Source organism: Adiantum capillus-veneris, chromosome 11, assembly GCF_014529385.1.
Source record: "Adiantum capillus-veneris isolate H3 chromosome 11, ASM1452938v2, whole genome shotgun sequence".
Classification (NCBI taxonomy): Eukaryota; Viridiplantae; Streptophyta; class Polypodiopsida; order Polypodiales; family Pteridaceae; genus Adiantum; species Adiantum capillus-veneris.
In genome coordinates this window covers 117,820,176-117,837,616 of record NC_140941.1, presented here as the reverse complement: position 1 = coordinate 117,837,616, position 17,441 = coordinate 117,820,176, and the positions used below count along the sequence as shown (strand labels likewise).

Sequence of the window (17,441 nt, the reverse complement as noted above, 5' to 3'; positions counted from 1 at the left end):
ATACAAGTAAAATAGACGACTAATAATGGGTGAAAGCTAAATCAAGGTTTAAAGTAAAGTCTACCGCCCTTTTTGGATCATACAAGCCGGTTACAGAGCACCTTCCAAAGCCGAAATAGAGACCTTTTCCGTGATGGAATTGCACAAAACTTTGTGTACGCGTAGTGTAGGTAGAGAAGAATTAGATTCTATATGTATTTTGCTGAAATTCACCCTAAAGGAGGTGATTAAGGGCTGAAAACAGAGAATTTACAGCCACCACACTCTACGAAGAGAGTGCCTATTGCAACTTCTCGCGATGAAACTTCACCAAAAGCTGGCTATGGCTATGAGAACCCTTGTTCTAGACAATGGGAGCACGAGGCCACCACATATGTCGCAAGGGGCTACTCTAAAGCTTCCATAGAGGGCTCCAATGCGTAGAGCATACTCACAATAGGGAGGGTAGGAGCACTGCCAACACTGAAAAATGGGGGAGGGGGGGCTCCTAAATAGCCATCAGGGAGAGGGGGCGCTAGGAAGAGAGGGAGGGTGAGAGTGAGAGTGAGAGTGAGAGAGAGTTAGTTTGCATTGGTAGGTGTGCCACTTGGCACACTTACTTAATAACTTAAGAACCCTTCAACTTTCACTTTTAAAAGTTCACAAACTATTAATGAAATGTGCAAATTGAACCACAACTGCACACATAGATGCAATCCAATGAAACTGTTACCTGCTCCCCAGCGCAATGCCGTACCAGCACTGCTTTGGCATTACCTGTTCGCACTCGTCCGGTCATTTGGTCGAGTATAAACAATTTAAAAATACTTTCACTAACTTATCCTAAGGCCGTAAAATAATTCAGGCCTTAGGGTAATTATTCTAAGGACCCAATCTCATTCCTGTGCTTGCACTAGCGCGCGTAATTTTCTGAGCCTGAAATCTGAGGCTACTATCTACCCCTTCATTGAAGACCAGATTTCCCAATCACTCGGGCTTCAAGGTATTTTCTACTACGGTCTGCCTGAGGTGCACTGGCCCAAACTTGGGTGCACCCGAGGCCCCAAAACTGCTAAATCTATTCTGACGTGTACACAACTAATTAGATAATTCTTTTCTCGTAAATACAATAATTATTTACAAAGTCTGACATAGTTACACACACAGAGAGAGAGAGAGAGAGAGAGAGAGAGAGAGAGAGAGAGAGAGAGAGATGGCACGGCGGAGTTCCATGCCCAAAAGCATTGGCCCCAAAGACTGGCACCCTTTTAGTATTTCTTTATTATTGCTCACAGCAAAGTACAACTCCCGAGGATCCTCTGCTCTCATACTCTACATCCAAATGCTCTGCAGAGTGAGGCCCAAGGGCTCTTTTAAACTTGCAAGGGATGCCCAAAAGCAAATAGTTTAAAATCACTTCTTCTCGAAAGCATCTACTCTCAAAAGTTAGCACTAGAAACTGCAAAAAGTAGCCAACGAAAATTGTGGAAATCCGTACAACCTACCATGTGGCACCAGCAGTGCAAAGCGCAAAAATTTTGTACTGTCCAGTCACATCATCATCCATACGGACTGCCACGTCAGCATGTCAACGCAATTTACAGAAATCCTCCTCAGAGTTCAAGCTTTTGGTCTTTAGGGTTTTTGGCACCTCGATGGATGCTCTAAAGTTCTTCGAAGTCAGCTCTTCAGTTTCTGTTGTCCACTCGGCCATTTCTTTTCTAAATGGGCATGCCACGTCATCACTTTGTGACGTTCCCCCCTCTTGAAAGAATTGTAATTGCCCTCGATTACGCCTAGAAAAACAACCAAAGGACAGAAACTTTCTTCAATAGACACTCACTCTATATACTCATGCACTAGACTCCACTAATCCAACACTTCTACCAAGACATCAGTTACTGATTAATCACATTTCTATCAAGGGTCTCAGATACAAATCCTGATCATTGAAACCATTTAGCAATCACATCCAGATCGCACTGATTTTTCACGGATGTCTTGATCTACTAAATCTTGTTACTATCATATTCATATTCTTTCATTTCACATTTCAACCAAGCAAACCATGTTCATGACCATCCCCACAAGACAATACATCCACATAGCAGGCAGTTCAAAAAATCACACACTTAGTTCACTCTAAACATCGTGTTTTCAATCATTCAATCTAGCCATCTCATTCCGTCCAGAACTCTTGATGCACGTAGATCACTTTGTAGTCATCTCATCCTTCCGGAACTTTTGATGCACTCACAACAATATCCAATCATCTCATCTAGATAGACATCTTGATGCACTAGAATCTCATTCAGTTCACACGCAGTTCTCATTCACCCATCACATCCAGTACTCACCGATCTCTAACAGATGTTTAGATGCACTAGGTTCAAATCATTCATCAAACAAAATGCTACAGCCATTTCAACTTTCTCTACATGTTTCTAACAATACACACATAAAAGCGCATATATTTTAGTTCAATCAAGGAAATTTCCAATTATGTGCACACAATTCATAAAGTCATTCCAAAAAATATTGTCAGCCCGTCAACACTCTAAAATCTCAAAGAGAAATTAGTGACTTTATTCAATCTGTGACAAAGGAATGGAGCGGCTCCCCTCTTGTGCAGTCGACACCGCCCCAAATTCAACCTGTTGATTCATCGGTAACTTTTGGCATAGACACTGCTAATAGCCCAAAAGCTTCAAGGTACAACTCTCTCTGAAGAGAATTTACGAGGTTCTCTTCTTCCATCCACTTTGCATCGAGGGCCAAAAAGAACCCTTGACCAAATTATCCAGTGAACCTAGCTTACCTTTCTGTTCTTTTCTAGTGCCCTTGACCTATTGGAAGCCATGTTAGCCTCCCTTTCCTTGGCACCTCAATCTCGATCTGTGGAATTCTCTGATCTACTAGTTGATTCCCTTTCCTTTCTTTCCTTGTGCCTTGGGACCTGTGGGTAGGCTTGCTAGCCTCCCCTGTCCATTGGCACGTCAATCTCAATCCTCAAAACCCTGAGACGAACTATAATATGATCCCTATTCTTCTCTAGAATCTTCTGATGAACTTGCATATGGTTCCCTTAGTTCGTCGGAACCCTCGGATGTGCTACCGTCTCATTCTCTTACTGCTCTGAAATCCTGTGATGAGCTGTCATCCGGTTCCCCTAATTCATTCTCTTCACTGGAAAACTCTTGCCCTAGTGAGGTGGATACTATCATGTCCAAAAGATAAGTCGATGAGCCGGCATCCATTCCAAATCCTTGCTTAGCATGTCCCATAAGTCTTTGAATAAAGTCAGACTTCTATTGTAGACAATACTCTCGAATCTCGTTTGTCAAACCACAGAAAAACCGCTCAATGTTGTCCCTCAAAGTAATCTTCCGAAACGAAGACACTGACAAATAAGTATCCCAAAATCTCCGACAGTAGTCATCCAATGTATCTTTCTTAGTCATTCTCAAATGATACCAAGCCGTGATGACATCTCTTTCATATTCATCTGATATCCAAGTTGACGTGACAATTTTCTTGAATTTTACCCACATTGCAGGTTCTTCTCTGCATAACAACACAGTAGACCACCATGTTTGTGCAGTTCCTTTCAAGTAAGATGCCGCCCTTCGCACCTTGGAGTGTTCCATGAAGCAACCTCCAGAGAAGGCGACATCAAACTGCTACATAAACTCAAGGGCTCGATGGGTGTCCCAGTAGCCTGAAAACATGTAAGGATTCTAGTCGCTAATCCTTAATTAAGTACTTAAACTCATGATTAAGACTTAAGAAACTGAAACTGAACTCAGAACAAGACTTAGAAGACTCTGTATTTGATTGATTGAAAGTGTGATACAAGGGTTCCTTTTATAGGAATTCAATAGTCATCAGTGAAGAGGCATGTCTCTTTGTGAAGAGACATGACTTTAAGCGAAAAGACACATCCTTTCGACGAAGAGCTGCAACCATTGGGTGAAGAGTCGCATCCGTAAGGTGAAGGGGTGTGACCAGTCGTCGAAGGAGTGTGGCTTTTGGCGAAGAGGTATGTCTTTTGGGCGAAGGGGTGTGACCATTCGAGAACAGGAGTCCTCCCGGGTTAGTCACACTTCGCATCTGCATCTGTAATGAATCAAGAAGAGTGTAACTAGTCACAATCGTGACATTCCCTCCCATTTACATTAAAACCCCGTGTTCAGATGAAAGTCTTCCGCTTTTCAAAGAATTCTTGAAGGAGGTTTGGGTACTGCTGCATATCTTCATCCGTCTGCCAAGTTGAGTTTGACTCATCAAGATCCATCCACTTGACAAGAAATTTTGTTGTGATCTTTCGTCTTGTTTCTTTTTGTCTTACATCAAGAATCTTCTCTGGAACAGGAATTATGTGTTCATCTTCAATTTCTGGCACATAAGAAGATAAGTCTGGAATTGGCGAATCTCCTTGTATGTATTGTTTGAGCCAAGAAATGTGGAAAGTTGGATGAAGTTTTCCCCATGAGAGTGGAAGTTCCAACTTGTAACTGACAACTGAGTACTTCTTGATTATTTTGAAAGGTCTATAGAAGCGAGGGCGCAACTTTGGAAAGACTGATTTCACCGTTTTGTAGCGATGAGGTGCTACATATAATAACACCAAATCTCCCCCTTGGAAGTCTGCATGTCGTCGATGCTTATTGACTTGTTTCTGGTACTTTTGTTGGACATGAACCAACTTGTCACGTATTTGAATAAGTACATCTTGCATTTCTTAAACCAACTGATCTGCTAGAGCTACTTTGTGTTGAAGAACAAAGATTGTCGATATAAGAGGAGTATGCCCATAAGCTGCTTGAAATGGAGTCATGCCAGTTACTGAATGGATAGAGTTATTGTATGCGAACTCTACAAGTGGCAAATACTCTTCCCATGATCCCAATCGACTTTGTATGTAATGTCGAAGCATTTCTTTCAAAATTTGATTCACTCTTTCTGTCTGTCCATCAGTTTGAGGATGGTATGCTAAGCTGAATAACAAATTTGTACCAAGGGATTTGAAAAGGGATGTCCAAAAATGCCCTGTGAATTTTGGATCTCTGTCTGAAACAATAGACTTTGGTAATCCATGTAATCTGAAAATGTGTTGCACAAATAATTGCGCAACGTCTAGTGCAGAGGCAGCTTTCTTGCAAGGAATAAAGTGTGCCATCTTTGAAAACCGATCCACCACTACGAGAATCTGTGCATTGCCTTTTTGAGAACGAAGCAATGTAGTGATAAAATCCATGCTCACACTTTCCCATCTTTCTTGAGGTACGGGCAAAGGATGAAGTAACCCTTGAGGAAGTTGTCGAGAGGCCTTCATTGTTTGACAGGAATGACAAGCTTTGACAAACTTGATAACATCTTGCTGCATTTGTGGCCAAAAATATGTTGCATATACAAACAATCTGTATGTCTTGTTGATGCCTGGATGAGCAGCAAAAGGGACTTCATGATGTTCTTGGATCAAAATTTTCCGCAATGGTGTATTGTGTGGAACACAAATGCGATCAATATAATACAACAAGTCATTTACAATGGTGTAGGCTGCGAACATATTCATCTCTGCAGGAGTCGGAGTAGAAGATTTAAGGGCTTGAAATGCATCTCCAAAATCTTGATCTGTCAAATACTCGTGCTTGAAACAAGCAGGTATTTCCATCTGCACACCTGAAATGGCAAAGTTGATGGCTCGAGGAAGACGGCTTAAGGCATCTGCAACTGCATTTGCGAGGCCTGGCACGTATTGAATAATCATATGAAAATTTGCCAAGAACTCAACCCATCGTCCTTGACGAGGATTCATCATCGGTTGAGTAAAAATGTACGTCAATGATTGATGATCTGTCTGCACCACGGAATCTGCGCCAAGAAGATAATGTTTCCAAGTGCGGTAAGCATGAACAATGGCTAAAAATTCCTTGTCATAAATTGGGTATCTCATTTGTATGGCTGAAAATTTGCCGCTGTCAAAAGCAATGACTCGCTTATTCTGCATAAGAACACCTCCAGAAGCACGATCTGACGCATCGATCATGACCTGAAAAGGTTGAGTAGGATCTGCAATAGCCAAAACTGAAGTTGTCGTCAAGGCATGTTTAAGGGCTTTGAACGACTGTTCTGCTTCTTCAGTCCATTGAAGTTTATCCTGCTTGGTAAGCTCAGTCAAAGGAGCTGCAATGTCGGAGAATTTGTGAACCTTGGTATGATAAAAGTTTGCAAGTCCCAAAAAGGAGCACATATCTGAGATGGTGAGCGGTAAAGGCCAATCCACTATGACCTGTATTTTCTTGGGATCGACTGCAACGCCACTGGCAGAAATAATGTGACCAAGGTATTCCACCTGATTCTTGAAGAAATCACTTTTCTTCTTATTGATGTATAGCACATTGGTTCGCAAAACTTGGAAGACAAGCTTCAAATGTTCCTTGTGATCAGCCATCGTTCGACTGAAAACTAAAATGTCATCTAAATACACGATCACGAACTTGTCCAAGTATGGTCCGAATATTTCGTTCATCAGCGTCATGAAAGAGGCCGGGGCATTGGTTAACCCGAATGGTAATACTAGAAATTCGTAGTGACCATACTTTGTGCGAAAAGCTGTTTTGTACTCATCACCAATGCGAATGCGAATTTGGTGATACCCTGATTTTAAATCAATTTTGGAGTAGATTTTTGCTCCCAATAACTGATCAAATAACTAGTCAATGCGAGGTAGGGGAAACTTGTTTTTAATCGTCAACTTATTCAAAGCACGATAGTCGATGCAAAGACGCATAGATCCATCCTTCTTTTTGACCAACAGAACAGGAGCTCCAAAGGGACTTTTGCTTGGGCGAATATGACCTTTATCCAACAAATCTTCTAGCTGCCGCTGTATCTCTTGAGACTCTGAGTATGAAACTCGATAAGGGGCTCGAATTGGTGGAGGTTGGCCGGGGATCAAATCAATGGGATGATCCACGGGACGCCAAGGAGGCAAAGTTGTTGGTAGCTCGTCGGGAAACAAGTCCAAATGTGGTTGAAAGAAGGGTTGCTGCAAATAGGCAATTTTTGAGGAGGATTTAACTTTTGCTTCTTCTGCATCGGGTTTAACATCTCTTAACATGATTAAGGCAGTAGCACAATCACGTTTTCGAACCAGCCGTTTGACTTGTAAAGCAGAAACTAATATAATGGGTTTGGCACTGAAAAGACCACGAAGCTCTATTTCCTGTTGCTTGTGAAAGAGCCGAATTGAGTGATCTCTGAAACTGATTATTGGATCATACTGAAATAACCAAGATTGGCCAAGGATCAAGTCGTAATGTGACAAGGGCATAACTGAAAAACCAAGCTGATCTTGGTAATCCTGTATCTGAAAATCCAGCTTTTCAATTCTTTTGTTGCACTCGAGGAAGGAACCATCAGCAAGTTCTACTTGGTAAGCTGCCTCACTAGGTTGAGTTTGAAGGCGCAATTTAGTAATCAAAGATGTGCTGACGAAATTAGTAGAACACCCACTGTCCACAAGAACGTTGATTGGCTGCTTGCCAACAAAGCCAAGGAGGCTGAGAACCTGATTCGAAAGATCCACTGGAGCAGTAACGTGATTCCGAGCATTCATCATTAAGGCACTTACGACCTTGGAAACTCGAACACACCGTGCTGCCTATTTGCATTTGTCTGGGACAGGAGGTTGGCTGTGGATAGGTTCTGCAATTGTGGTCTCCATGTGAGAATTCTGGCGAGGATTTGAAGGATTTGGCTTCTTGGGGCATTCATACCATCTGTGATCTCCATGACAAATGGTACATAATCCTGTACGGTTGGAGTTGGAGGTTGGAGGAACTGATGAAGAGGATTGTTGTCCAGAGGACGTATTCGGCCGAAAATCACGACGACCATTCCTTCTTTGATTGGGACGATTGTTTCGTCGATTCTGATTATTTGCCGAAGAGGAGGCTCTGGAAATGGCTGCTTGGCCAAAGGATTGGGGTCGGAAAGAAGTTTGTCCAGCAGAGTATTGTCTCGAAGATTGAGCTCCTAAGAAAGAACGCTGATTCTGACCACCTTGTCCTTGGTAATTACGTTGTGAAGAGCTTGCAGAATTGAAAACTCGATCACCAAGAAGGAAACTTCTGAGTGGGCGCCGATTGTCACCAAGTCGCTCAACATAAGCGATTGCAGCATCCAGTGTGACAAGGTTAAATTTATGGACATCATCTCGCAGGGAAGGCTCAAGTCCGTCAACAAAACTGTGGAGTTTGTCAAAAGGACTGAGTGTCTCTATCTCAAGAGTTAATTTCTGAAACTCTGAGATGTACGCGGCCAAGGAGCCAGTTTGGCTCAGGCAGCGTAGAGAAGACCGGGCATGGAAATCGACATTTGCAGGCTCAAAAGCCTTGCAAAGAACGCGCCGGAATTTGTCCCAAGTAGTGGTGATTTTTCCATCTTTGATGCAACGACGCCACCAAAGGAATGCAGTATCCTTCAGTAAAGAGCTAGCCAAAGCAACTTTCTTGCTTTCAATGAGATCAGTATTTGAAAAGTAAACCTCCATTTTGAAAAGCCAATGGTCCAGCACGCGCTTATCGCAGCGACCGTTGCAGCGCTCGGGCAACTTTGCATCTATCTTCTTTTTTTGTGCTGTGTTTATTATCTTAAAAAGATATTTCAATTCAGGATTGTCTACCTCGGGTTCCGGAGCGTCGACTTGTTCAGGAATTGACTCTGCTACCGAAGAAACTGAATGGGTAGCTGGCTGCGTCCTCGAAGAAGAAAAGGCCTGCAGGACATCCAAACGTGCGGTCATCGATGCAAGACCGGTGGAGAGGGCCTCCTGGAGGACAGACATTTGTTCTCTGAGTATGGCTATCGGATCGTCTGGTGCAGCACTGCCTGTCTCTGACATTCTGACGGCTCAGAGGGAATATCTCGGAGAAGTTGGAGAGGTGTGATTGCCGTAAAAAGGTGAAGTTGCTGATGATGCTGCGTCCCACTCCTCTAAGAAATCTGGTCCAAGATCCGAATCCTCGATATCTTCCACCTCGTCGATAGGAGGTGTGTCGTCTGGCGTCAAAGGCGTGTAGTCCGGAAGCTGTAACTCGCTGTGAACCCGAACTAAAGGCTGCTAGGAAATGATGTCGTTTACTGAATCCACGCGACACTCCGTCAGAGAATAAGCCAAATGGGGGTATCAGCTCAGTATGTGCTCGTAGTGTGGCAAATGAAGAGGCTCGCATGTGACGATGATATGCCACACCACCCAGCCCTGTGAGCGCGAGGCATGCCGATGAGTGACATAAACCAGGTAATTTTGGGGCAACACTGCTAGCTGTAATGCAGGTACAGGAGCAGGTTCGGGTGCCGGAATGAAGTCGGGAACCTGTATTTCCGCTGGAACTGGAACTGGAGACGAGGAATCCGAAATGAGAATGACTTCTGGTTCGAATGCGGGTTCCGGTTCGGGTACGGGTTCTGCTTCAGGGGTATCTGGTATAATTATCACTTCGGGAGCCGGAGGAGGATTTTTTGGCAATATTTCTTCGGGTACCTCGTCTATGTACGAGAGAAAATTGACGGGAACATCGAAGGCTTCATCGTCCATGACTCTGAACAAGCCCGCGTGCACGTCTGTTGACGGCCAGAATTGGTGGCGCGGGAAGTTAGCAGAAGAGGGAGCGCTGAATTTTGCTCATGATGGCGAGGTTTTGCCATTTCGCTGGCTTCTTGGTTTTTTTTTTTTAAATGTTTTTCACCAAGGGGTGCCCAAGGGTGCCCACTTAAAAAGTAAGTTGGGCGGCCGGCCTAAATTTTATAAAGTGAAAGGGTGGCCTTGGTTAATAACTCCAGCGCTGGGTTTTGTTAAATGAAACGCTGCGCTGCAAATTTTTAAAAACGTAAGCTGATGCCTCTTCGAAAAAAAAAACAGCCAGCGCTGCCTGCGTTTTGAGCCTGCTGGGAGGTGCTTGGTGAAGGACTGGCATGGAATCACCGGCGTGCGGCACTTGCACAAGAAGGAGAGGGTAGCACTCTTCCTGTCCTCGCGAAGAGTTGCGAAGTGAAACCGGTATGCCGCCACAGCACTCTGTCTGCCATCTTTTGCTTAGCTTTGTGTATGTGTTTGAGAAAAAAAAAGTCACCTAATGCTAACATGGGTCCTGACCATCTTTCTTCTGCTTCCATACAACTCCGGGAAGGGGGAGAGTAGCGGTGAGGGTGAGAGGCTCACAACCTTCGGGTCCCGGGAAAAATTTGCTCTGATACCACTGTAAGGATTCTAGTCGCTAATCCTTAATTAAGTACTTAAACTCATGATTAAGACTTAAGAAACTGAAACTGAACTCAGAACAACACTTAGAAGACTTTGTGTTTGATTGATTGAAAGTGTGATACAAGGGTTCCTTTTATAGGAATTGAATAGTCATCAGTGAAGAGGCATGTCTCTTTGTGAAGAGACATGACTTTAAGCGAAAAGACACATCCTTTCGGCGAAGAGCTGCAACCATTGGGTGAAGAGTCGCATCCGTAAGGTGAAGGGGTGTGACCAGTCATCGAAGAAGTGTGGCTTTTGGCGAAGAGGTATGTCTTTTGGGCGAAGGGGTGTGACCATTCGAGAACAGGAGTCCTCCCGGTTTAGTCACACTTCGCATCTGCATCTGTAATGAATCAAGAAGAGTGTAACTAGTCACAATCGTGACAAAACATCTCAAACCGGACGGCCTGACCCTCTTCCTTGAACTCCTTGGTCTTCTTGCTCATCTATTCACTGTCAAAAGAGGACGAGCTCTCCTCCTCCGAGTTGCTAGATAGCCTCTCAGGCCTTCTATCAGAAATCTTCTTCCTTGATTTTCTTGCTTTTTCTCCGCTTCTTCCGCCTTTTCTCATCCTCACTAGAGCTAGAGGACGCCGAACTGTCAGAACTCTCTGAAGACAAAGAAAATATAAGTCATCCTCGAAACGAGCACGCTTCTTGGATTTGTTGCCACCTCGAAACTTGACTTCCGGCCCAAACAGAAAATCCGTTGATTTCCTCTTCTTCCGAGAGTGCTTCAAGCCTTTCTTTTTAAGAGCTCTGTCCAGTTCTTTCTGCGAGTACAATTTCCACTTTTCTGCACTCCGCTTGTCTCTCAGCTTTCTTCCCGACCTGAGAGGAGAATCAATGGCCTCACGCCATCTCGAGTAAATCTCATCTATCGCGTAATTCTTCAGGTGTTTCACATATTTCGGGTTCTGCAAGTACTTCATTGATCTTCACACACGTGTCAACCTGCAGTTGACGTTTGTACTCCGATCTGGAAAGCTTTCCCACCAAAAGTCTTCATTCTTTTCTTCACTTCCAAGTTCCCGCGTCGGGTTTCAACTTTTCTTCGCCTTCCCACTGAGAGGTGTTATCTCTGTCAGGTTCTCCGCGAAAACCCATGTGTACTCTTAGGTTCTTTATGGCTTATGTCCCTTAAGACATAGCAATGAAGATGGAAGCGCGCCTATAGGACATGCCAAGCAAGGTTTTGGTATGCATGCCGGTTCATTGACCTATCATACGGACACGCCAATGTCTACCTCAACAGGGCAAGAGTCTACCAAGGAAAAGAAAGAACCAAGGGAACCAATTGATAGTTCATCAAAGAGTTCCAAAGAACTAAAGGGAATCAACAAATAGTTCATCAAAGAATTCCGAAGATTCAGATTGAGGTGTCAATGGACACGGGAGACCAGAGGGGCTACCAACAGGTCCTAGGGTACAAGAAACAGAACAGGAAAGGTAAGCTAGGTCCATTGCGAATTTGGTCAAGGGTAGGATTTTCTGGCCCTCGATGCAAGAATTGTTACTCGGAGCGTACTTTTGAGGATACTTCTCTTCCAAAGGGGGCTTCCAAGTTATTTTCTTCAATTGACTACCGGTGTCCATTCAGCAAAGTATTGGGCACAGTGTCTTCTAGTCCTTGGTTTCCTTGCCCGCTTTTTGTGGCTTTTTGGTTGGTGTGCATCAACCCACAGTACAGCTAGTACCACCAACGGATGTTTTCTTGAACGGCTTCAATGGTTACTTTGTCTTTTGAATTTGTGGTATGACCATTGCTCTGCCCAGTGCATCCACGCAATAGTTTCTGTGTTTTTGTCTTCCACATTGATCCCTGGACATTGGACCGTTCAAGTCCTCAGGGTGGCATGTTGTTTCATACGGGTGGATAGTGGTCCTTCTCGGATTGGGGACCGGTTACAGTTAGCTCAAGCATTCTTCACAATGGGAAGACGATCTCTCCAAATTTGGTTCCAGGTTCCACACGTACTCTCTTTCGGATTCACCTACCTAGTTGCACAGGTAGAGAGTGTTGGAGAGTTATGACAGTTGCATTCTTCACAAAGACGGTCTCTCCAAATTTGGTTCCAGGTTCCACATGTATACTCTCTTTCGGATTCACCTACCTTGGGTGATCCAGTTGCACAGGCAGAGAGTGTTGGAGAGTTATGGCAGTTTTCCATGGTCCAGGTGTTCTTTCAGAGGGGGATGTGGAGCCAGCTTGGGAGTCAATTTCTAGGACTACTTCCTTTTAGTTCTAGTGGTTCATGTGCAGCGAACACGATTAACAATCTATTTGGTGGCTTTCTACAGCATCTTGTTCCTCTCTTGCAAAGCTTGGGTACAGGTTCTCTTGATCTTGCAATAGCTGCAATCTCAATATTGATGTGTGTTCCTTTCTATTAGATGTTTTTTCCCGATTGACTTTGAGAGCGCGGCGATATGTGTTCTAGACAGGTCACAAAAGATCGTGAGCTTATTTATAGCAAAGAGGCTCCTGTACACTTCCCAAGTTAAGTTGTCCTACCCAACTCAAATAAATCATGTGAAAAAGGAAAAGTTCCTACAATTTATTATGTTAAATAGTTGGGCTATAAACTAACTGGATCAAATCTTTAACAAGAACAAGGTTGTTTGACCAAAATACGATAGTTTGGCAAAAACTCACCACACAATGACCAAAGGTTCACTATGTGGAAGTGTGTGAGAAAGCGCATGCCCATGTAGAAAGCCATCAATGACAAAGTTTTACGATTGTTTTTGCATTAAAAACACTCCAAGGATCCAAAGATTCAAAACCTCTTCAATGTTTTGAATTTGGAAATGCACCAAAAAAGATGATCCTCCCATCCAGCTTCATACTTTGACGTGAGAAATTTTAAATTTGACCATGAAAAAGACTCTGTGCAAAAATTTCAGCATGCATTGACTTGCTCTCAATCTTAAAGAATGTCTTCTACTCAGTCAAAAGCCTTCTTGCAAAGACAAAGACGAACAACTCTTTCATTCTGTGAGTATGACCGAGAGTCCCTATGTGTCCAATTCATCACACTCTCCATGCTTCAAGTCACAAATGCTCTTCCTAAGCCATCGGCCCCCTATCTCCAAAACACAAAATTTCAAATATTTCAGGGTTTACCGCAAAAGATCTTTTTGAAGCTTGGCTCGCTTTGCACTTTCTTTCTCTGCTCTAATCTGTTCTTTCCTCCTTTTTCTTCTATTAAGGTCAGCCCTTGTAAGCTTTTTCACTTTTATAGGCCTGTGAAACGTTCACAAAATAGTTACGCTTGAATTAAAAATCTCACATTGGGATACTAGGCAGAGCAACAGACAAAGTACTACTTGGAGCCTTCAACATGTTCCTCTCCAGAACTGAGATCCTCAGCATCATCATCCACGTCAAGGAAGTATACCTACATGAAAGACAAAGATGCACGGGGAGGAATTAGCTGTCATATCCTAAAATGACTAGTTGGAACTCTCAAGTAATCCTTCACATTAGCCTTCACAGCTTACTACTTGAAATAACCCCTCATCATAGGGTAGTGAGACCATGGTCACATCATCACTTGTATCGAAGGTGCACGCCACAAAATTTCTAGGCAAGGACAAACATGTAACCATGAATATATGTTACAAGAAAGCAATTTCTCAGATATTCCCATCATCTCAGACCATTTCCCTCTACAGCAGTGCTTGACTGTCCTTAAAATTGGATTCACAAACATCTTCCCCCCCCTATAAAATCCATTCGTCTTACCATGGACAAAGAAGGTATCAAGTCAAAAGTTCAGCAGCTGCTGCCTCCACACAATTCTTGAAATATGACCTCGCCATAAGGTGGAGGTCCCAGCTTCCTTGGGCAGCATACCATAGTACATACACCCTCATCCCACCCAAAGAGGTTTAGGTTGGACACCTCTCTAATTTGTAATTGAGAAGTGTGGTGTGGCAAAATTTAACGCCACAAAAGGTCAGACCCAGTTTAATACTTAATTAAGTGACCACCTTACGCAATCATATGCCGTGTTCTATATACTTGTTCTTCATATTTTTTTCAAGGAAGACCCTCATTTAACACAGAAGAACGAGGCATGAAACATACAAACAAAGGGTGTAATTCATTCTGTTAAAACTTTTAAAAATACTGATAGAATCACAACAAATAAGCAAATATGATACTCACATCTTCCTCATCAACAGGAACACCTGGGACCATTAGTGGAATAGGAGGCGGCTCTAGCTGCTTTTTGTAGAGTTTCTGCATTTCTTGGGCCACAGCAAGTCCCAATGCCTCCTACACTCCATAAAAACTTGCAAATATATAAGTGATGACAAAATTCAACTGCCCCTTGCCACAATGCTTCTTGTGCTCTATATGATACCTTTTTAAGCTTAATAGACAGATACTGGCATGTAATTAAATACTCTTAATTTAATTTTTTCCAACAGACTCACAACAATTTCCCATGCTTCCTTGTTACAGTCGCCTTCACAAAAAGTAGACATACTTACACACCAGACCACTTCCACATCATTGACCAGTCCATCAAGCACTACAAGTTAAACCCTGAGAAATTGAGAATGCAAACTATTAATTATGCTCTATAGATTTTGACTGTTACAGGCATTCAGCAAGCTGACAACAGGCCAACGAGCACAATGGCATGCACATGTTGACTGCAGGTAAAGAATTGAAAAAGAAATCGCAATTCTCTTATCTAAACAGTGGACATATAATCTCTGCTGTCAGTGCAACAATCTGAAGGCACCCATTACATACATTAATCACTCTAGATATCTAATCATCTTCTTCCAGAAAATTGAAACATGATGCTGGAATGTGTGTGAGAAAAATTTTGATTTTTTATATCTTCACTGCCTTCTAGTGGTGAATGCGGTTAGCCATTAGCACACCTCTTTTCTTTTTAAGTCACTCCAGTAATAAAAAGCACGGCTGACAGGCTAACCAAAGCAATGACGCTATTATTGCACACAAGGTCTTCTGGACTCATCAGTCTCTTCAAATTAGTGTGCCTCCAAATTCACATGCTCCTGTGCTTTCAACACCACTACTATGATCCGTGCCCAAAAGCAAGGTCTCAACAAATGCTTCACACACACACATACACACACAAGCGTGCACCCACATACGCACCTGCATGCACACAAGCAGACAGTTTTGAAAGGAATTACCTACTCCTTGTCGTCATAGCTCTAAAGAGCAAGGAAAAAGCAGTCAGAAAGAGGCCAGAATGCTATTAAAACCTATACGCTACATAAGGTTAGCCCAGTCCGCTGCTAGTGTGATGGAAATTCAACCACTAATAGTCCTTTAGAAAACACATATGTAATTTTTGTTCACAATGCGCACAGCCCATCAACAGGCACAAACCAAAAATGCAAATTGAAGAGGTGGTCTATACCTGATGGTCCTCAAAGCGCGGATTGAAAGAGCAGCCAGGCACATCAACATCCACAGCTGCAGCAGAGCGTGCAGCACTTGCAACCTTCTTTGACATTGCTTTCTGTCATTGCACAAAAGATCAATTAAATCATCAGGGTTTTCTTGTTCATAATGGAGCACTAAAATTATTAATGCAAATGAAAAATCATCAGATACCCATTCCCAGTGTTGGAAAATTGCTAATGTCCTTATGCACATACACTATTTCCATCCAATGGAGAGTAGCTTCGGCTCACCTTTTTGCTGGCATTGCTTTTGTTATTCGAATCATCTGGCACCAAAAAAAAAGGTACCACCACAGTTAGACCCTTTCAGCAAAAGACGAGCAATATAACACAAACTACAGGGAAAACCTTCACCACTCCAAATGTCAAAGGCTTGTCGAGCATTTATTTCTTTTACCTGTAAGCGGATTGAGTTATAATAGAGACACAATCTGCTTGAATAGCTTGCAGTAAAAAACATGAATTACCTGTCCACTGGCATATGACAAAACTTTTGTCCTAATAGCTTTGGCTTTCTTAACCTTTTTCTTTGGTGCCAATAGGGTGGGCACAAGAGATTGTCTTTCAAGAATTGCATCAGATCGAAGGACCTTCTCTCTGTGCTTTGAAGTCCTTTTTACCAGAGCGGCATCTGAAAATATAGCAGGTGCTTAAGTTTGTTTTTGAGCTCAGAGACATTCTCAGTTCATCAGGGGCATGCCCTAGACACTTTACAGGTGTTTTCTAAACGTGTCATGAATCTTCCTCGTCAAACATAAGCATTTAGCACATGTTAACATCCCTTTCCAAGACCAAAACTAAATTGAAACCAAACGCACGTTGATGTTTTTTAAAATCATACTAACTTGTCCATCATTGGCAAAAACCATCAAGCACCCAATCATACAATTTTATTCAAAAAAATTTGACAACCCTCTATCCAAAAATAACTATATAGAATTAATTTTTTGATCAAACATCTCCGATCGAACTTGCACCGCACCAAATTCAACCTACTGATTCGTCATTCACATTTGGAATAGTCAAAGCTAAACCAAAAGCCTCAAGGTAAAGCTCTAGAATTTGAGGAGTATCTACCAGGTCCTCCTCGTCCATCCACTTTGCATCAAGAGGTGGATAACCAAATATCTATGGACCAGCTTTCCCTTCACTTTCCTTTCCCTATCTGCTAGGACCTTCTCAGGTATAAGAATCTCCTCAGTTTTTTCTACCTGTGGTTGCCCATCGGCTGCCTGTCCTTTGAAAGGCCTCAATAGACTCACCTAGAAATGTATTGTGAATCTTCCAAGAATCCGGAAACTTCAGTCGAAAGGACACATAGTTGATCTTTTTGCAAATCTAGAAGGGTCCATAGTATCTCATAATTAGCTTTGGTAAAAGCCTCTCCTTCCCCTTCTTCTCTCTAAGGCATGCCTTCTCAATCCTAAGAAGTACCTGATCAACTTCCTTCAACTGCATGTCGTGGCGATGCTTGTCTACTGCTTTCTTATGCCGTTCTTGAGAGTTCTGCAAAGCCTCCTTAACCTTAGCACAAGAAGTCTCCAAATCCTATACAAAATGATCTGCCTGAAAAAACTTGTCGTTGGTGCAAGAGAATGGGTCGCCTGCAGGGCAAGGCAGCCCCAGCCACCCTCACCAACAACCTCCCTCCCTCTCTCTCTCTCTCTCTCTCTCTCTCTCTCTCTCTGTG

The 17,441-nt window shown here is 42.9% G+C and overlaps 1 protein-coding gene across 3 annotated transcripts in view; it reads right to left on the bottom strand.

Annotated features, from left to right (window-relative positions):
- Positions 1-17,441, bottom strand: part of LOC147447898 (Nop53 protein) — a 59,894-nt gene that overhangs the window by 42,197 nt on the left and 256 nt on the right. For 2 of the 3 annotated variants that reach the window (XR_015189653.1, XM_086523799.1), the window contains exons 2-8: positions 16,219-16,382; positions 16,100-16,148; positions 15,983-16,017; positions 15,706-15,807; positions 14,466-14,576; positions 13,622-13,692; positions 13,419-13,538 (exon numbers count right to left, since the gene is read on the bottom strand). Coding sequence is in view for 2 of the 3 variants with exons in the window: in XM_086523799.1 (XP_086379925.1) it covers positions 13,419-13,538; positions 13,622-13,692; positions 14,466-14,576; positions 15,706-15,807; positions 15,983-16,017; positions 16,100-16,148; positions 16,219-16,382 (652 nt within the window). In the remaining variant the exon portion in view is untranslated. The remainder of the gene's footprint in view (positions 1-13,418; positions 13,539-13,621; positions 13,693-14,465; positions 14,577-15,705; positions 15,808-15,982; positions 16,018-16,099; positions 16,149-16,218; positions 16,383-17,441) is intronic. The other variant, XM_086523800.1, reaches the window with a different exon arrangement.